This window comes from Coccinella septempunctata, chromosome 6 (genome assembly GCF_907165205.1).
Source record: "Coccinella septempunctata chromosome 6, icCocSept1.1, whole genome shotgun sequence".
Lineage (NCBI taxonomy): Eukaryota > Metazoa > Arthropoda > Insecta > Coleoptera > Coccinellidae > Coccinella > Coccinella septempunctata.
Genome location: NC_058194.1, coordinates 22994324 through 23012334, shown reverse-complemented (window position 1 = coordinate 23012334; position 18011 = coordinate 22994324). Strand labels below are relative to the sequence as shown.

The 18011-nt window shown below is 36.1% G+C and overlaps 1 protein-coding gene across 1 annotated transcript in view; it reads right to left on the bottom strand.

The window, feature by feature from the left end:
* Nucleotides 1–17647, bottom strand: part of LOC123314849 — a 358596-nt gene extending 340949 nt beyond the window's left edge. Inside the window, exons 1-2 of the mRNA XM_044900234.1 lie at nucleotides 17506–17647; nucleotides 9253–9668 (exon numbers count right to left, since the gene is read on the bottom strand). Coding sequence (XP_044756169.1) covers nucleotides 9253–9291 — 39 coding nt within the window. The 5' untranslated portion in view covers nucleotides 9292–9668; nucleotides 17506–17647. The remainder of the gene's footprint in view (nucleotides 1–9252; nucleotides 9669–17505) is intronic.
* Between the last annotated feature and the right edge of the window lie 364 nt (nucleotides 17648–18011).

Genomic DNA, 18011 nt, shown 5'->3' with positions numbered 1-18011 from the left:
TCATTGAAGTTTATCGCAGTGTGCCTCGATATATCGGATGATTTCAGCTTGATTAAATTGTTTAGGGCTAGTATCGGAATTGCAGCCATTCCATTTTCCATTATTCAAGGGTACCTTCGCCCTTGAATAATGGATTACAAAATGCAGCAGCTCTTAATTGAAAACATTTGAACTGACCCTAAGTCCAAAGTACCTTCGAATGCTCAATCAATAGTTATTCACGCCCATGTTAGGCAATATCAATAGGTGAAACAAATAATAATGGCTGAATCATAAGATGACTAGAAACTGGAATCTCAACATTCATCGAAACATATTCCTGCTGAAGACAGAATAACCAATAAGTATTCGGGCGAGGAATTATATTATTTCATTGATCACTATTTATGAAAATATATCTGGACTGGTGGACTTGCTACGGCACTGAATTCTACATGAAAAATTGTCCAAATGAACCAAAATGTGCCATCCATTTCTAGTGAGCTCTTAAAGTTACAGAGCTGCCATATAATACCATTGGATGTTGCCCACCCTGTACTTTAAAAATAACTTGCAGTCCGTTCTAAGCTTTCGAATGAATATCTGAACGATCCATCATGATTGCTTTCATTATAAAACTTAATACCTCTTTATAAGATGCACAGTGACAGTGTGTAAGAGGAATGTAAGTAGGCTAAGCACAGTCGTACTTATACATACATCGGCTCTAAAAAAAGCAGAAAATCTGTTTGTTCTCTAGTTGCTGAAGTTGTTGAGGGTTATGCCAGCTTAACAAACTAGTCTGGCCATCAAAAATCGGATCATATCTTCATTATCACTTGATTTTTTTGCAAAAATTCATTGCTCCTTAGAATTGGGGAAATCAAGGATTTTGCCTCGGATTTTGCTAGTTTAGCTATGTTTTAGTAAACTAAGCAACCTCAATTGAAAAAACCTATTGCGCAGTAATATATTCTATCGAAATTCCCCTGCGAAACATTAATTGGTTTCGAACTGAAGAGTACAGTGGCCACTGCTTATTTTCAAATGAAACTCGAACATGTGAATTACCACACTCAACAACATTTCCTGCTCATTGGTACAAAACAGCGAGAACCGCAAATTATACGGTTGAGGGGTTTTGTTGAAGCTTCGAATTCACGCCCATAAACAATTTCGTTTGGTGTGGAGGCAGACGAAGTAAAAAATAACGAAATCATTCGACTTACATGAGCGTTTCATGTCAACTGGTGAGTGAAGCCATAAGTGCAATTATCGAATGATTCGACATGGTATTGATGTTTTCATTTCACATTCATTCATTCCTGAAAAATTATTATAAACTCATAACACAGAGGTCGAATCAGATGACACATAAAACTTTGGTCAAGTTTATCTTTGGGTCAAGTGGGTTCATTTTTATGGCTAATATGGTGATGAACTCTATGCACCTATGTTGTGTCAGGTTAGAGTATGGAGAGTAGAGAGAAGGAGAACGATCGCTGCTTCGAGACCATAGATTTTTTGTCCCCTAAAATATGTACCAATAGGGTAGTTCATACTTTTGCCAGCAGGCGCGCTGGCCATCACGGGATGGCGAAATTTTGATTTAAACTAATTGTAGTTGGCTGAGTGAATTGTCTTCCTGGTGACATATGATTAGAATATTAATGTTTTCAATTTTTGATAAGAGAACAACCATGGTGAGATGTTGAAGAGTGCGCTAGTGTAAAAATGTTTTGGCATCGGAAAGAAAAGGAAAATAAAATTTTCGAGCGCATTTTTGAGAGAAAATTGGAAAAAAACCTTACCTCAAGAATCGACTCGGAATCAATTTGTGTGTCAAGAGCACTTTTGCTATGAAGATATCAAAAAAGATGATGAATTCATTATAAACCATCCCTCGCGAGGAGTGGACTTTTCTGAATAAGAATATCTAACCAATAAAACTACATGGTTCAGAAGTGGATATTCTTGAAGAATTTTGTTGGCATAACATAATATTATAATATATGGTCTACAACAGTTCTCAGCTGAGTATTTGGAACAGAATCTAGTCTAATAAGTGATAAATCTGAGATTGCTACCTTTTGTTATCTTGATATGTCCTACTCCTCACTGCGAATGTATATAATTTTGAAGATTACATTGAACCAACTAACATATCCTGTTTTCAATAAAGAATGATGAACATATGTATATTATGTGGGTATCATTTTTTTGATCAGTGATTTCTTTTGAATTTCATTGATTTCCTCATTTATTATGAATGAATAAAGCTGATTACTTAGTCCCCTTTGAAATGTAAATTGTATTTCATTGCATATAAATCAGAAAATTAATATTTATTATAGATTTGAAGAAACGTATTTGAAAAATCATCAGAAAAACCACGATGACACATAACCTAAAATAAAATGAAGGCTGTTCATTTCAAATTGACGCTTAAATCCCCACCCCCTATTGAGAAACGTAGCGATCGCAGCGACTCCTACCCTACGTTCCCCGTTTTTGGAGACACATTTTTAGTACGACGATCGTTCTCCGTCTCCCTACACTCCATAGGTTAGAGTAACTATGAAGTTCACTTCCATTCCGGATGTTCGAGAAGATGCTTAAAAAATGAGGAAAACCGAGAATTTCCATGACTCCTTCATATATAGGTCTTATACTAGTACTAGCACAGCCGCCTTTGTTTGTAAAGGTGTTTGAAAAAGCCGTGGAACTAGTATATGTACTATCTACTAGTTGAAAATATTCACGAAATTACAGGAAAGTGATTTTATTTTGAAAAATTTTTCATTCTTTTGAATATCCGGAATGAAAGTGATCTTCAAATTCTCATATTACTAATAATAAGGAGGTTTATTCTCTGGAATCTACAAGGTTGTCACAACTTCAATATCTGAATATTAAACCTGAAGAAATCCACTAAAGGCAAACTATGGAATGGCCATTGCAGTCCTGCGAATGTATTTGTTGTGGTACACACATTCGATGCTCCTCTGTCTAGCGTGACACTAAGAGAGAGCGCCCACCAAAGTAGCGTAGCACTGACATGGCGCATACATGACAAAGGCGATGCAAAATTTTCAGAAATCGCACATCTGACGCTATTTTGGTGGGCGCTCCCACTTAGGCAGTGGCGTAAAATATATAAATTTGTAAAGCTCTTTTCGCATTGAAAATTGATGTGACAATGATGTCAGATTCAACCATCTGTATTATGATTGGCGACACTAAGCAGCTATCTCACTCCAGTCTTTGGACAACAACGAATGTTTACTTGCCATTACTTGCATCTATTCTATGTTTCAAGAGGCAATTATATAGACATTATATAGAAGTCCATTATCATATTATCAATGGAAATGACCTGTCAACTTGAATGAACAAGTTTTTTTGTTATTTTTATTGGAAGAACATTTAGAAATACGACGTTTATCAGATATTCAGATCCAGAAAAAATATGGAACTGGAATATGTAAAAACAACATAGGGTTTATATTTGAAAAAAATGAAAGTTACCTACAACTAATCATATCGCTTAAGGAGCGGACTGCAAAAATCTTCGACTACGCCAGAGCATTCTGCATGAAAAAGTGTCTGTTGAATGTAACATTTGTTTTTCGATATCACTGAAACTAGAAATAGAGGCACCAACTCACAGAGCTGAAAAATGAGTTTTCACTTACAATTTGAAAACAAAAGAAGATAGAGGGATGCGGTTCTGAAATTCGAGGTCCAAAACGTGCCATCCACATTTCTCTAGCTCTTACGGTTGCATAGATGCCATTCAATTCCATCGAATTTTACGCCATCCACATATTCATTCGTATCAAATCTATCAATTTTCTTGCTGGTGTTAGTTGGACTTTCGGTCGTTGATATTGTGATCATTTGCATTTATTGTCACAGTAACTCTATTCCACTAGCGGTCCATGCTTGTGATATCATTACTGTCGCGACCTGAACCCATCTCGAAACTCCACCTGCATCTTTCCTGCAAGTGAGTCGTATCAACTCAGTATAACCTCCGTATTTTGCCACGAGTGCATACATGAAGCCCTTCCCGCAGAATCCCGAACTGCCTAATCTTGCACCAGCTCGTCAGATAAGACCCGAGCAGCTAGGAGGGTCTTGTCGCCTCCAGGCGTCTCAACTGTCCGCAAATCCCAGCCGTAACTTAAGGCCAAAATGGATCTGATAATCCTCCGGTTCAATAACAAATGCTTTCGCAGTTACGCCACCGTCTTCCTAATCTGATTACTCGGTCGAATTCGGATGTTTTTGAACTATCCAATCAGAATTAATCCCTGAGCTGAACGGTCGCCAACCGAGGGGGGCTTTAAGGCGCGAATCTCCGGGATTTTTCAAACTTATCGCCTTATAATTCTTCCTGTGTTTCCTTTGTTTGGAAAATTTCTGCGTCGGTTTGATTTTTTGGGGAGGTGCGGTCGTTGACACCAACTGGAGAGAAGGAGCTAACTGAAGCAGTGAAATTTTAACTTAATCCAGACCAGGTGATCATCGACTATAACTATTACAGCTTATTACATTCCAAATGAATCTCTTCGTTAGCCTATAGAATATTTACAATTATTTTAGTATCTGGTAATTCATGTGAGGAAAGTTGAATTCTGTAGTTACCAGGATTTTAGTTTGCAACTATATGACACATCCAAGCATAGCAATAGTAGTCCTATGGATATCCTACAGGATATTTCGTTGGTTTGTCATCAGAGTACTTGAAAAATTCACTCAATATGAAAAGGATTAGACCAAAGTGGCTACCCTGGGCAACACCTCTCACTATTTCAGCTATCTATTGTGACTGGGTACCTCTTATGATGTATATTTTCAGCTTTTCTAGCAGCAACCTGTGAATTACCATATGAAGAGCCTCAAGGCAGTGATTTATACTTTTCTCAACATTTTCATCGCTCGACAATGTGCCCATACTAATCCTTTCACCTTTGTGAAAAAATGCAGTCACAGGATCGGTTTACCGAACTTTTAGAAAGAATTGGGGAAGCCGATTGCTCATTATTTTCTTAGATTTGCTCATCTATTCAACCAAGATTTTGAATATCGAAATGTTTTAATGAGCTTATTAATCTCTATGGATGATTATTATGCTGTGGATGACCTAAAATAATCACCAGATAATTTTTTCACGATTAATTAAAAAACAAATTGAGACATAGCAGTACCTAAGTATTCATTACTCACGCTAAACGGAGTATCACTAAGAGGTTGGGGTTCCACAGGGTTGCCTCCTGATTCCGGCAATTTCTATATTTGTTATGAAATATCAGTTATATCAGCACCTAAAGTATGTAGATATATCCGTCTCTTACGAATGCGAAAATATTCTTTGGTATTGCTTCTCGAAACTTTCGGTTTGTGGTGTTGGCCTAACAAAATAATGTTTTCTGTTTTATGAGGAGGAAAAGCCCCCTTCAACTCCCACCTGTAGAATAGATGTCCTCGTCTCCAAAGCGTCAGCAAAGTTCTGATATATAATCTTGGGCAGCAATGGGGAATTCTCCTCAATTTGGGTTACCACAGCATATGCAAGTTTAAACTGAATAATTATGAGTTTCATTCATGAATTTTGCAAATGCACCGCGGAAACTATTCAAAATCATTCTTCAAATATGAGGTTTTAAAATTTAAATCGCTTCGTTTATAGTTAACGATTTGGCAACAGCTTCTACAAGAAAATATAAAGAACAATGGCTTGTTTATGAAATAACATCTGTTAATGTACAGCCATCATAAGGCGCGAACTCACTAAATATCCCATAAAATTTTATGACCTTCCTCGTTTGTCGCAGACTTCATAGACAGCCATCTTTGTCTATCTCATCAAGATAGTGTATTTGTTGTCCTTCAGTATCAACGCATATTTCAGTCGATGTTGCCAACTTGTGCAATTTAAACGAAACGCTTTGAATTTTAAACACCCACTTTTATTATTCATTTTTAACTACTTAAAATAATTTATTTTTGGAAAGCGGTTGAATTGGTTAGTTCAAAATGTGACGTTTCAAAGATATTTTATAAAAAATACATCATTTTCGTCAGAAGGAGTATTCCCTATTCTATATAGTGTCCACCTATTTCTTATTCAGATATAAAGAATCTTGCTTTCAACTCTTATGCTTTCATCAGCAAGTTCTCTTCTATTGATACGTTCTTGGTAATTTACTATAGTCTGGCCCTACTGTCAAATTTATTAGGTATGTGTCGTAATGTTGAGATTAGGGCTAGTTCCTTTGATTTGAACATCGTGTTCGTAGCACTAACCACAAGTGATCAACTGCATCGAATCATGGAGATCAATCTTGAATATAAAATATGAACGAAATTAATTAAGATGCATAACATCCTCCGATATTCAATCAACAAATGTCACGATATAAATCGAAGTAAGAAACTACCATCATGCTAAGCATTAATAGAAAGGCCATTTCATTGAGAAAGAGCAGATGCTTACCATGGTTTCAGTCTCATTTGACCTCATCAGAGCAACACAACTCATACCCCGATAAAAATGAAATGAAATGCCGTTCCCTTTATTCGATATCCGTAGCGAATATGATGTATATATAATATGTATACACCGCAAGGATATCTGACAAGAAACCGAAAACCATGGTCAGCATCTACTCTTTTACGAAGAAATGGTAAGTATTTCTGGTAATACTTTGAGTCATGATCATTATTTGCTGATTTAATCTGAAAAATTTTGTTTATTATTCACCTGCCTTACTCTTGACACCTTAACCCACAATTGCAATCCAAGTTGCACGCGAAGAAAAATAAACCGAAATTTCCGGAGTAGCATCAGCAACTTTTTATGCGACGATCATCCATCACTCGGTATACTCAGCTGTTCAACCGCATTTGCTTTTCACGCATTCAGAATAGTAGCATCCTTATCATCCGAGGACAAAAGAACAAATAAGCCAATCGAATCGATCTTCCACGAAGACATTGAGTGGCTTCTTGGATGCGTTTAATGGATTTTCTATGTACGGTTCTTCGATCAGTGGAAGAGTTGACGAAATCGCTCTCTTGTTCGTCACGATCTTTCCCCGTCTATTTCGGGATGAAAAAATTTGTGGTGCCGACTAACCGGGAAGCGATGAGTTCAGGTTATTCGGCAGATACAGTTCCGAAAATATACAGGGTGTAAATGAAAGATTTAAAAAAAATATTTATGGATATTCCTTGTCAAAAATAGTGTGAATTTTGCAATCTTTTTTTTAGCATCCCCTCCTTAGATACTACCAGTCTTGTGGTTTCTGAGATCTGGGCTGTATCTAAACAGGGGTTGCTCAAAAAAAAAAATGTATTAAAGATCCACACTATTTCTGTACAAGGGCCCAAACCTTAATTTTTTTGCAACTTTTTATTTATTATACCCTGCTCACAAATACTAATATATTGTGTATTAAATCTAGCAAGTTTTAATGGCGCTTTGAATTCTCATGGCAAAGAAAAATCATTTCTTTCCATCCTCAGGTTAGGTTAAGTTCAATGCTTGAAACTTTATGTATATGTTTAGTAATGTTCAGCAATAAATGATACTCAAACCATTTATTTCTATCGATACACATTCCACTGTACACACCCGATTTCTTCAAATAATTACTGGCATAGGACATAAATAAACTCCTTAATCAGTAGGTAAACATCTAGCCTGGCTTAGAAATGGAATAGAGTTGTTTTATTACCGTCATGTATCAATTTCGATGTGTAATAAAACATTAAATTGATATGTACGTTTTAAATGGCCGGATTGAAAATAGGATATGTTTGTATAATGATTTGTTCACTTCTCAGACTGGTACTGTTAAGCTTGAATAGAAGGAACTTCATCCAACTCTAGAAACTGAAGAATTACAATTATTTTCAATTGTATTCTGTAAGTTAATGCTTTCTGTGATTAACGCATGCATTATAATTAATAATTCAGTTCAAAATTCAATGTGGTTACAACATTTTTTCTGATGCAAAGACAATTTTAAAGTGCATGCGTGTAAGGGCTATTATTCATATATTGATTTAGGTTAGGTGCTCATGCGTTCTTCTGTGAGCATATAATTCCTCTAAGCAATTAAGAAGCTGAAGATACCCTTTCGATGTATTTATTGAAAGGAGTTTCTAGTGTATGTCACTTTTAGGTAAATATCCTAGAAATTTTTGGGTCATGGAAGAAAATTTTGCAGTCACACTTCAATTAGATAGTGTCCTTCTCATTCGCTATTTAGTAGAAAAATTGGAAGACTGTGTATAAGCCGGGGCACTAAAGGCAGTTGAAAAAAATATTGATAAATACAGACTTGTTTACATATAACGTTGTAGCCAAAATTCAAACGCTCAATACTCATTTAGCTGACTATAGATACTGGAATTATTAAGCCCCTTGTCGTATGAAAAAAATTCCTCCTGTTATGGCAAAATAGCCAATTGGCAAGAATAGAGTGAAACCCAAATCTTACAAGCGTTGCCTTCTTCAGTTATCACCATAGTAAAATAGTCCCACGTTGCCAATCGAGGTACTAGATTAACGGAATGTTCATATTTTTCGACCATTTTTTATGAATTCATAGATAGATTTATATATAATGAAATATGATTATCCACTTGTCTCCCGTAAAATTAGAGGCCTTGGATGGCAAATTATAAAATATCACATACCTTTATGGTGCTTCACAGACGATTGGTGAAAGTTTTCCTAACAGCGTTACAAGTGCCACGAGAGGAAGACCTCGTTGTGCCACTCGTTGTATGGAAAATATAAAGCCGATATTTATTGAGAAAACTTCTCTTAGGATAATCAGTGCACAAGAGAACCTGATCGCTGAAGAAAACGACTCTGTTCAAGTCCGGACCTTCAGCTTCGAATGAAAATGCGCGTTGCTTCTTCGGTCAATGCATAATGTCCAATGAATGCGAAACTTCAGCACGTTCTACCACATGATATCCTTTCCACCCTCATCAGACCACTACTCGACCCTTGACGCCAAAAACAATTCAGCCAGTTTCTATTCTGCAACCTTTATTACTCAACCCTTTCGAGCTTTGGTTTTTTCAATCCCATGACCGAGGGTCATAATCAGCAAGCCTGATCAAAGGTTAATAAAGTACCTACTATGACAATGCTGATACATTTTGGGAATTATTAAGTTTTTTATCACTCTCGCGTGATTTCATAATTTTAATGGTGAAAGACATGACAAACTGAGAGCAGAGCCTTACCTGTATGCCCGCCAATGCCTTAAGAAATTCCTCTGGCATGTTCTTGGCCCTGATAATCGCGGTGGAGTCTTTGCAACACGGAGCTCTCGCAGATAGATGCGCTTTCCGGCATAATACGTCAGCTTGAAACACAGAACACAGACACAAGAACACAGAACACGTAGAGGGTAGACGAGCCGACTAACAAACTTCAGTTCCACTTTGATATATCTTCGAATCGATGTGTACGATTGATTCTCTAATGAGAGTATTCCAAGGAGAACCGGGCTTGCTGGGATACTCACATACACACACACAATCAGTAACAGAGCTGCACACTTACCCGATTAATTATATCGCGACAAAGGAACACTCTAATTCCGTTAATTAAGCCACGAGGATTCTGTCGGTTATGAAGGCTCAGTGGAATCTCTCATCTGAAAGAAAATATCAATTATAAGACGAATTCGTGAAATCCATATATTCAGCTAGAAGTATACAGGGTGTAGAAGACTTGGTATAAAATATGTTTTATTTCTAGAAATACATTTGTTCAAGTCAGGATAAAAATCGTGGTTTTCGTGTTATTGTCTGGGGAAAAAAATAGCACCTATGTCCTTATCATTTTTTTTAGCTTCATCTCGAATTTGATCGTCGTACAATACGTTGTAAGGAGCTTCTTCAGTTTGTTCATCCTAGAGTGAAAATTTTCAATGGCTTATCAAGTTTTATTTGTTGCATTGGCCGCCAAGATGTCCTGATATTACACCTACAAAATACGTCTGGAACAGAATGAGAAGAAGAGTATTCCACTATTCCATCTACCCCATTCTCCACAGACTGTTCTGACACTTCGATATTGGGTTCAAATCGTCAGGGATGTCACTCACATTTTTATCGATAACTAACCTAACTCTAATGGTCCTATGCACCTTTTCATTTTATCAAATTCTCAAACCATTTTTATTCCATTAAAATTTTTTGCTTGAACATGGTTCAAGAGTTCAATCTTTGTTGAATAAACCGGTGCATACGGCCATGAAACACATGTTTACAAGAAATTTCTTGTTGAATTCTTTGATAATGAGTGTTCTGATCTCTTTGTCACTTACAGCGAGTTTCATAAAACATTGATTGTCCGATCAACGATTTCTAAAACTAAATCAATGAAATCTCTTCATTTCTGAATATATTGAAGAAGTATCAATTAGAATAATTGAATGGACGTATGAACATCATAATTTCTAGCGAAAATGATATTCTGAACGATCATGACTGAATTAGCGATTGAAAACAAATTGAGGTCTATTCTTCAATCAAGCGTTGATTCCCCGATCAAGCTTTATGAATCCCGGGGTAAGTATATCTCGCCGATATAAAAATCCCAACGTTTTCATTTGAAGAACTGTATGAAAACTTCTCTTCAGTATTTTATACTCTGCTAACCAGTACTCGTGAACTTCATTGAGAACTGATCAACCAAAACAAGTCTGTAGCGATCGAAACATAAGAGGCCCTTCGGAATACTTGATCTTGAAGTTTCTGTGTGGCGAGCAGCAATGGTGAAATTGCATTCCATTAACTGATTACTAGAAGTTTTCCTTTTCATCGATTAACTAATTTAACGTCGGATAAAGTTCCTTTCGATCGAAATAATCCCTCGTTAATTATTTCTTTGGAGTTCTTCATTCTGACAGTGTCTAGATCGCCGACACTTTCGTGGAGAAAATTTAATATCTGTTTGATGAGGCGAAGATCAAACCACAGATGATATGTGAATCATAAAGTGTCACATTTTGTGAAGAGCCAGAATATGTGTGGAACTCGGTGTTGAAATTTTTTTTGTTCTTATTCATTTTAGTTAGTTTTTTCCTTGTTTTTCAATTTTTGAATCTCAGACATTCGTTAAATTTATTTAAAGCATTGAAATCATTATTTCTGAGATATTTTTTCAACACAGATTGCCTAAAAATCAAGTGAAAAAATCAGTGGCATATTCTACTTCAAAAAATGAGACCATTCCTTATGAACCTATAGAAAAGGCTGTTTTTCGAAATACAGACTGTTGAAGTAAACAAGTTTCATCAAGATTTGCTGTCAAAAAATGGATTTCATCTTCTATTTTCACTAGAAAAGATGAATTTAACTGGAAGACTATACAGCCTATGGAATTAAGAATGGTATTTTTCTGTAGAAATGTACTTTTCACAAGACTTTGTAATCGAAATACTTTCAATGCATTTTGCTAAAGGCTACCACGGTATTACGGTATCACTGCCTCAAGCTGAGTCATTCGCTGTGATTCATTCGTCAGAGACTACAAATTTTCCTTTCACCTGCCTCTACAACTATTGACTACAAGCTTCATGTTGCCCAAAGAATTGTCCAATCTTCCCAACCTTTTTTTTTTTAGTTTTCCCTCGGAGTGTTAGATTAAGTTTTAAAAAATTTGTATACAGAGGCTGTTTCTTAAGCATCAAAAAACGTATTGAATACATAAAATTATTTATCTCTGACTAGGGATTTTAATGAGAGCTATAGAAGATGAAGAGAGAACATAGTAACGAAAAAAATCATTCCGTATGAACATATAAATTTCAGCAAAAACATGAAATACATTGTAAATCGTTATTCTTAGAATTCTATTCATTGCTAAAGGGATGAAACTCCCCAGTTTTTTGAGGCGGAAAACGTAGTCGAGTAGTTCTAATGTAGTCTATCCAGAAGACAATATAAAATCTTTATGTATGATTGTAACTTCGCAGTCTCTTTGGAAATTTTCATTGTAGGATTTAAAAATTTCAGTAATTCAGAAAAACTTTGTATTTAATCAAAAGAGATGATCTGGTATTTATAATATCTTTGCATTGTTATGCTTTAGGTTGTACAATAGACACTAAACTTTCTCTCATTCAATAAGCACTGGACTCCTTCCTAGAACCAGAACAAATAATGCACAGATTGAGAAGAGGCGTACATCTGCCCTGAAACTTGATTTTCAAGGAACTTCTCCGCAAATTTCGGCGATAATCATTTCCAAAACCATTCAACTAACATAAACCGAGGAACAGATAAGATAACGCCCGAACGACAGCTTGTAGAGATCGACTATCGCCTTCTTTCGACGCTCGTAATTCAATTCTAACTTTTTCGAGTTAATAAACCTGCAATTAAGCCGACGTGATTGCCGAGGTCGGTGAAGACCGCTCCGCAACAAGTTGCAGACGGCACGTGCCGTCATTTCTTGCTCCTTATTATCCCAACCGTCAATTATCGAAGTGATTCCAGAAATGAGTCTGAGGCAGCTACCAGATGCAGCAGTTTTTCTGATGGGTTATTATGTTCTGTTTCGGGCGAGAGCGATTAGGGTTCTTTGGAGCTGTCACTCCTGAAAGTCCCACCCCTTCAGGTTGAGGGAAATTTGAGTAAATCCTCATCCGATTAAACCAGTAGCAAGTCGAGTGCTACTACTGTGTAAAGCGAAGGCTTTCGATCCTGTTTGGCATCAACCTACGCTGAGTGAGCCAACTTCTGCTGGTCTACCTCTGCTGTCCGCAGAAATAAATGCTTTTTAGCTGATTGGAGGCTGCGTCAGTTCAGACAATCATAGTTTCTACGCTGCTGTTCCTTGGGACACTTTTGCTTCTTCAGTTCAACCATCTCCTATCGAAATATAGCACTGGTCGATTATTTAGATGAAGACTTTAATGAAATGAATGAATTGCGTGGTGCAATTGATGCACCAAGTAATTTTCTCAAGTAATTTTCTTGGTGTCTCAGCAATGCCGCTGTCTATTGAGCATAACGTAAAAATTTTTAGAATCTACGAGTAAACGATGACACCATAACCTAGAACAGTACAATTAGTAGACATCATTAAATCGTTTATTGGAATTCTTTTATTGAAATTATACACCATTAATGAGCCAAACGCAACCAAGGTCGAACCATGTTTCTCCTGATTAGGAGAAACATGGTTTGATCTTCGCCTCATCAAACAGATTTAATTTTACGATGATAGTTTAATGTCTCAAAATATAATATAATAGAAGCTTCAATTTCTGTCTGCATGCCGTTAAAACTTTCATTATATAAATATAATTTTGTCCACGAAAATGTTGGCGATCTAAACACTTTCAGAATGAGGAACTCCAAAGGGTTTCATTAAAAAAAAAAGAAATAAATATTGAAATAATATATGTATGTATGCCATCCTTTCATATTATCCAATTTCCATCAGATGCTTTCGTGTACAAAAATTTCTATTGCTGAAGGAAAACATATTTTAAATAATGAAAAATAGTATTATGTCGAAAATTTATTACTTAAGTTACCTACTTTGAAATTGATTATCTTGTTCTGAGGAAATTTTGTGATGTAGTTTGTTTTCAAAAATATTTTTCCACATTTAATTATTCTATTTTCATACCAAACAATTATGTTTTTTAATGTGACAATAAAAGATTTCATTTTTTTCGGTAAATTCAGAGCTCCTATGATTTATAGTTGGTATTATACAAGGTGTATCGCAATGCTTGGTTGAAGAGTAAAATTGCTTCAAAAATGAAGACTTGGTTATGCCGATGTAATGTCCAAAAAGAGACCAAAGAATCCAATTATTTCTTTAACGGACACAGTAAAAGGCCAATAAAGTTTCCAGAAAAAAATCATCATTTCAAACATAGTTTTTGATGGGCCTCAATGGAAAGTTATGGTGGAAAATAAAAAAGGGTTACTGATTTCACCTCTACGTAGGTATGAGGAATTGATGAAACATTTTGTTCTAGTTGCATCTCTATTGCAAAGAATCACTGCAAAATATAATTCATTTATCTCTACCGCTCTGAAAAAATTCAATAAATCCATAATAAAATCGTAAGGATTCAAGCAACAAAACTCTTCAACAGAGATATTCCTCTCATGTCTCCATGGGTACTTTTCGTCGTATCTTGAGACACTGAACCTATATCCAAATTTATTGCCATGAATACATTAACACCCTGTATATTCTGTTTTAAGAAAATTCCCAATTCATTCGTTCAAAAAATTTGCGAGGGCAATCGAAAGAGTGTATCCCAGAATATCCTCAGAGATATCACGAGGCACATCTAAATTATGCATTGTATTCTTCGAATAGTGTCTTTGCGAAACAATAATCACAAATCTTCGACGGAGCTGAACAGAAATATTCATAACTGCTCTCGAGAGGTGTCAAGGATCTCGTTAATTCCATCTTTATGGCCGCATTATAATAATGTCTCTTGGGTGGCGTAGAAAACTTTCAGCATTTCAAGGTACTTAATTTCCTTCGTTGGTGATTCAATTTTCCACTAGATTATCATCAACTGGGAATTTATCGTGAAAGGGTGAAAATCATCAAAGTGTCGTACTGTACCTAATAGACAGCCGTTCGAATTTTATGAGATTTTATGAATAGGTAATAGATAACAAGAGAGTTAATTCGATATCTGAAAAATTTATCTTGGTTTCATTTCCACGTTGCTTAAAGTTTTATAGACAGATACAGACTGAAATAAGAAGTAAAACAATAAAGTTTTCAAGTATGACATCACAGTTTACAAAATGAAATGTTTTGGTAGCAAAATATACAACAAGTGTACCAGAATTCAGTCAGGATATTTCTGTAACGAGTCGAATAAAATCTCGGAAATGTTTTGAGTTTAAAACAACTAGTAGAACGTAAAAGAATTTAGTACAATTATTGATTTTTTTAAGAGGATTCTATATGGTTGCGGATTCCACACACTTATAAATTTTACAAAGTTTCTATAAGCTATTGAGATATATCTGGAGTAGAGGCTCCAGCAAATCGTCAAAGTCGATTCCTGTTCAAAAATTTCCCGCAGTATTGTTCACTTATCAAAATTCAAGATGATTCGGAAAAGAGGTGTTTTCGGAAATTAAAAAAATTCTTTAAATTCGACCGATAGTTACTTCATCCTCTTTTGATTTTCAAGGTATTAACTTTTGTGATTTTATTGGAATAAACATACCTTAGTTGGTTTCGGTATCATAATGTTGCCTATGAGTGAAGTCAATGATAATTTTTCATCCCCCATTTTCGTCCCATATTAACATGGTCGTTTTCAAATATCACAATTTTAGAGAAAGGCTTCGTATTCCAAAATACTAGAAATCTGTTGCCCAAAATAGATGCATATATTATAAGTTCCAAACTCCATCTTCATCATCATGAAGTTAGATTAATGAACTGCCTTCGACATTTGAGAAATCGATAAGTTCGACATGCATATTTTATAGCATTTTCGGAAGAGTTGAATGACACCAAGTCATGGATCACACAACTTAGTTGACTGGGATATCCCTGAAGGATACTGACCATATTTTATCGAGACCACGTCTAGACGAACTTATGAATATGTAAAATAGTTTGTTGACCACAAAGACTCCCATTCGATTTCGAAAGAGAGTGTTCTAAATAAATTTTTTGGTAGGTATTCACGAGAAACGAAAGTAAACAATTTTATATAGTGAAGAGGAACTAGCCATACCTAATATTCGAATTATTCATGAAGGTACCATACGCAGGGGTTAGGACATATTGGAATTCATTCTTGAATCCAGTAAAAATGGAAAAGTAAATGCATCTACTGCTCGCGGCTATACATACAATGTTGTGAATGTCATAGAAATGTTTTTTCAAACTAGGAATTGAAATACATGACTTTCACTACTACACGTGTTTCTCTGATACGATAGCATCTTGAGGCGTGTGAAGGTACCTTAATCTAAGTTATTGGGTTAGTCTATTTCTTCTTCTGTAGATCAAAAGATCAAGAAAATTTAAAGAAATTTGAATTTCACGCGGAAGTGTTCGTTGGGTAGTCTACCCTCTATGGACAACTGATTGTTAATTGGCGGTTAACAGTTGACATATTATAAATAAAATACGATAGCTATCTATAATTATAATTTTTACAGAAGTAAGATGATGAAAAATAGGTACTTCTGTCAACGGTAGTGTTCGAATTGTGAACCATCGTAAGATAAGCATGCCAAACATCGCGAGAACAAACGATGGCAAATTAATCATCGAAATATTTATTCAGAAATCCGTGATTTCAATCATAGAGGCTCAGGTTTACAAAATATAATGCATATTCAACGGTTGCTATGGTAACCCAGCCTACTTATAATTCAACAGAGAATCGAAAAGCAGGAAAAAGTATTGAATTTTTTTTCTCGTATAACATTCATATGAATAGCAACATATGATACATTTTTGAAATCAGCAAAAAAATTGCAGCAAGATAAAAGAATTTTCAAATATAGTTTACATTTGAAAAATCAGAAATCCCTTTCGTATCTCGAAAATGACTGGATCGACAAATTTCTTGATATCATATTCGAATTCCTCATAAAAAAGTGCCTGCAGAGTGTTACTACGGATTTCGAATACGAGTTTATAAGCGAGTTATTCAGCTTCATTGAAAATGATAATTTCTCAATTTTCGTTCATAACTAAAAATCTATGACCGTTGGGCTGGATCTGTTTTCAGATTTGGAATAGTAAGGAAAAAGGAGCACGAGAATGTGTCATCCGTTTTCTTCTAGCTGCTATAGTTCTCGAGATCCCTTCAGTAGACAACGAATTTTGCCCACCCTGTACATCGTGATAGGACTTTGCACTTCTCTATTCACTTCAAATTTCTATTAAAGGGTAAGTTTTGTGAATTACATTCACGTTAAAGAGACAACTCGATTTCTGCTTTTTCAGTGCATTCGCAATACCAATGAATTGAGTGTCTGCAGCATTAATCCCGAAAATCCATGCTTTTCAGACACAATTGTGTGTAGCCCTTGATAAGCACTTGATTTAATTCATTTATGCAACTTTTTGTTCACAAAAATGAATTGCAATTAAAAGTCGATGTCACTTTAAATGAAAACTGTGTATAATCTTGTATAAAAATGTACTTAATTGACTTTCTCAGTAAAAAGTATGGAATGAAACTTCACTATGGCAGGACAACGTCTGTTGGGTCAGTTAGTAACGCATAATGAAATGAGCCCACACGCGACATTTTTGCGTCAGCTAAATGGGCTTTATGTTGAAATAATTCGACCAAATCAAAGTGTCCTAACAGGTACCCAGAGCTTAGTAGTAAACATGACTCAAGTCCTTCAAGTACTGCCTATATTCCGTATATTTCTTGAGTGCTATTGGTGTCACCAAGCAACAAGCTCGGATCAACCCGACAGAGTAGTTATGAGAAGCAAAATACCAAGTACCGTTTCACTGCAGCACCCTCCAAGGTCTCCTGATGCGTCAGTCAACAAACACCGATCACAAGCACAAAAAACTCACGTATCGAACAAGCCACAAGGTGCAAAGTAAATATTTGAACTTCTTCGACCAGCCTGGACGGAGTGCAAGTTCGCGGGTGTCCACAGCTTCTGGTTTCGCTGGAAGCCCGAGGCGCGAATGTCCAGTAGTACCACTACGAGTGGTACCGATCGACCGTACAGCGTCTTCGCGCCGACTTCGAGTATTGGCGAACCCGAAGTACCCGGTACCGCAGGCCAGGGATGTTGATCAACCGGTTGCGACTGGAACGTTCGCAGTGACCTCGTAATGAGAGTTCGCGGTCCCTTCAGTGTGTTATTGTCTCTGGGTTAAGTACCACCGAGATCCTTCTACGGTGAAAATTTGTGGACAAGACGATCGTGCAGATGTATTTCTAGGTTATTTTTGTTCGATCGACTGAAATTTCAGTAAAATGTTCTCGTCTCGGCAC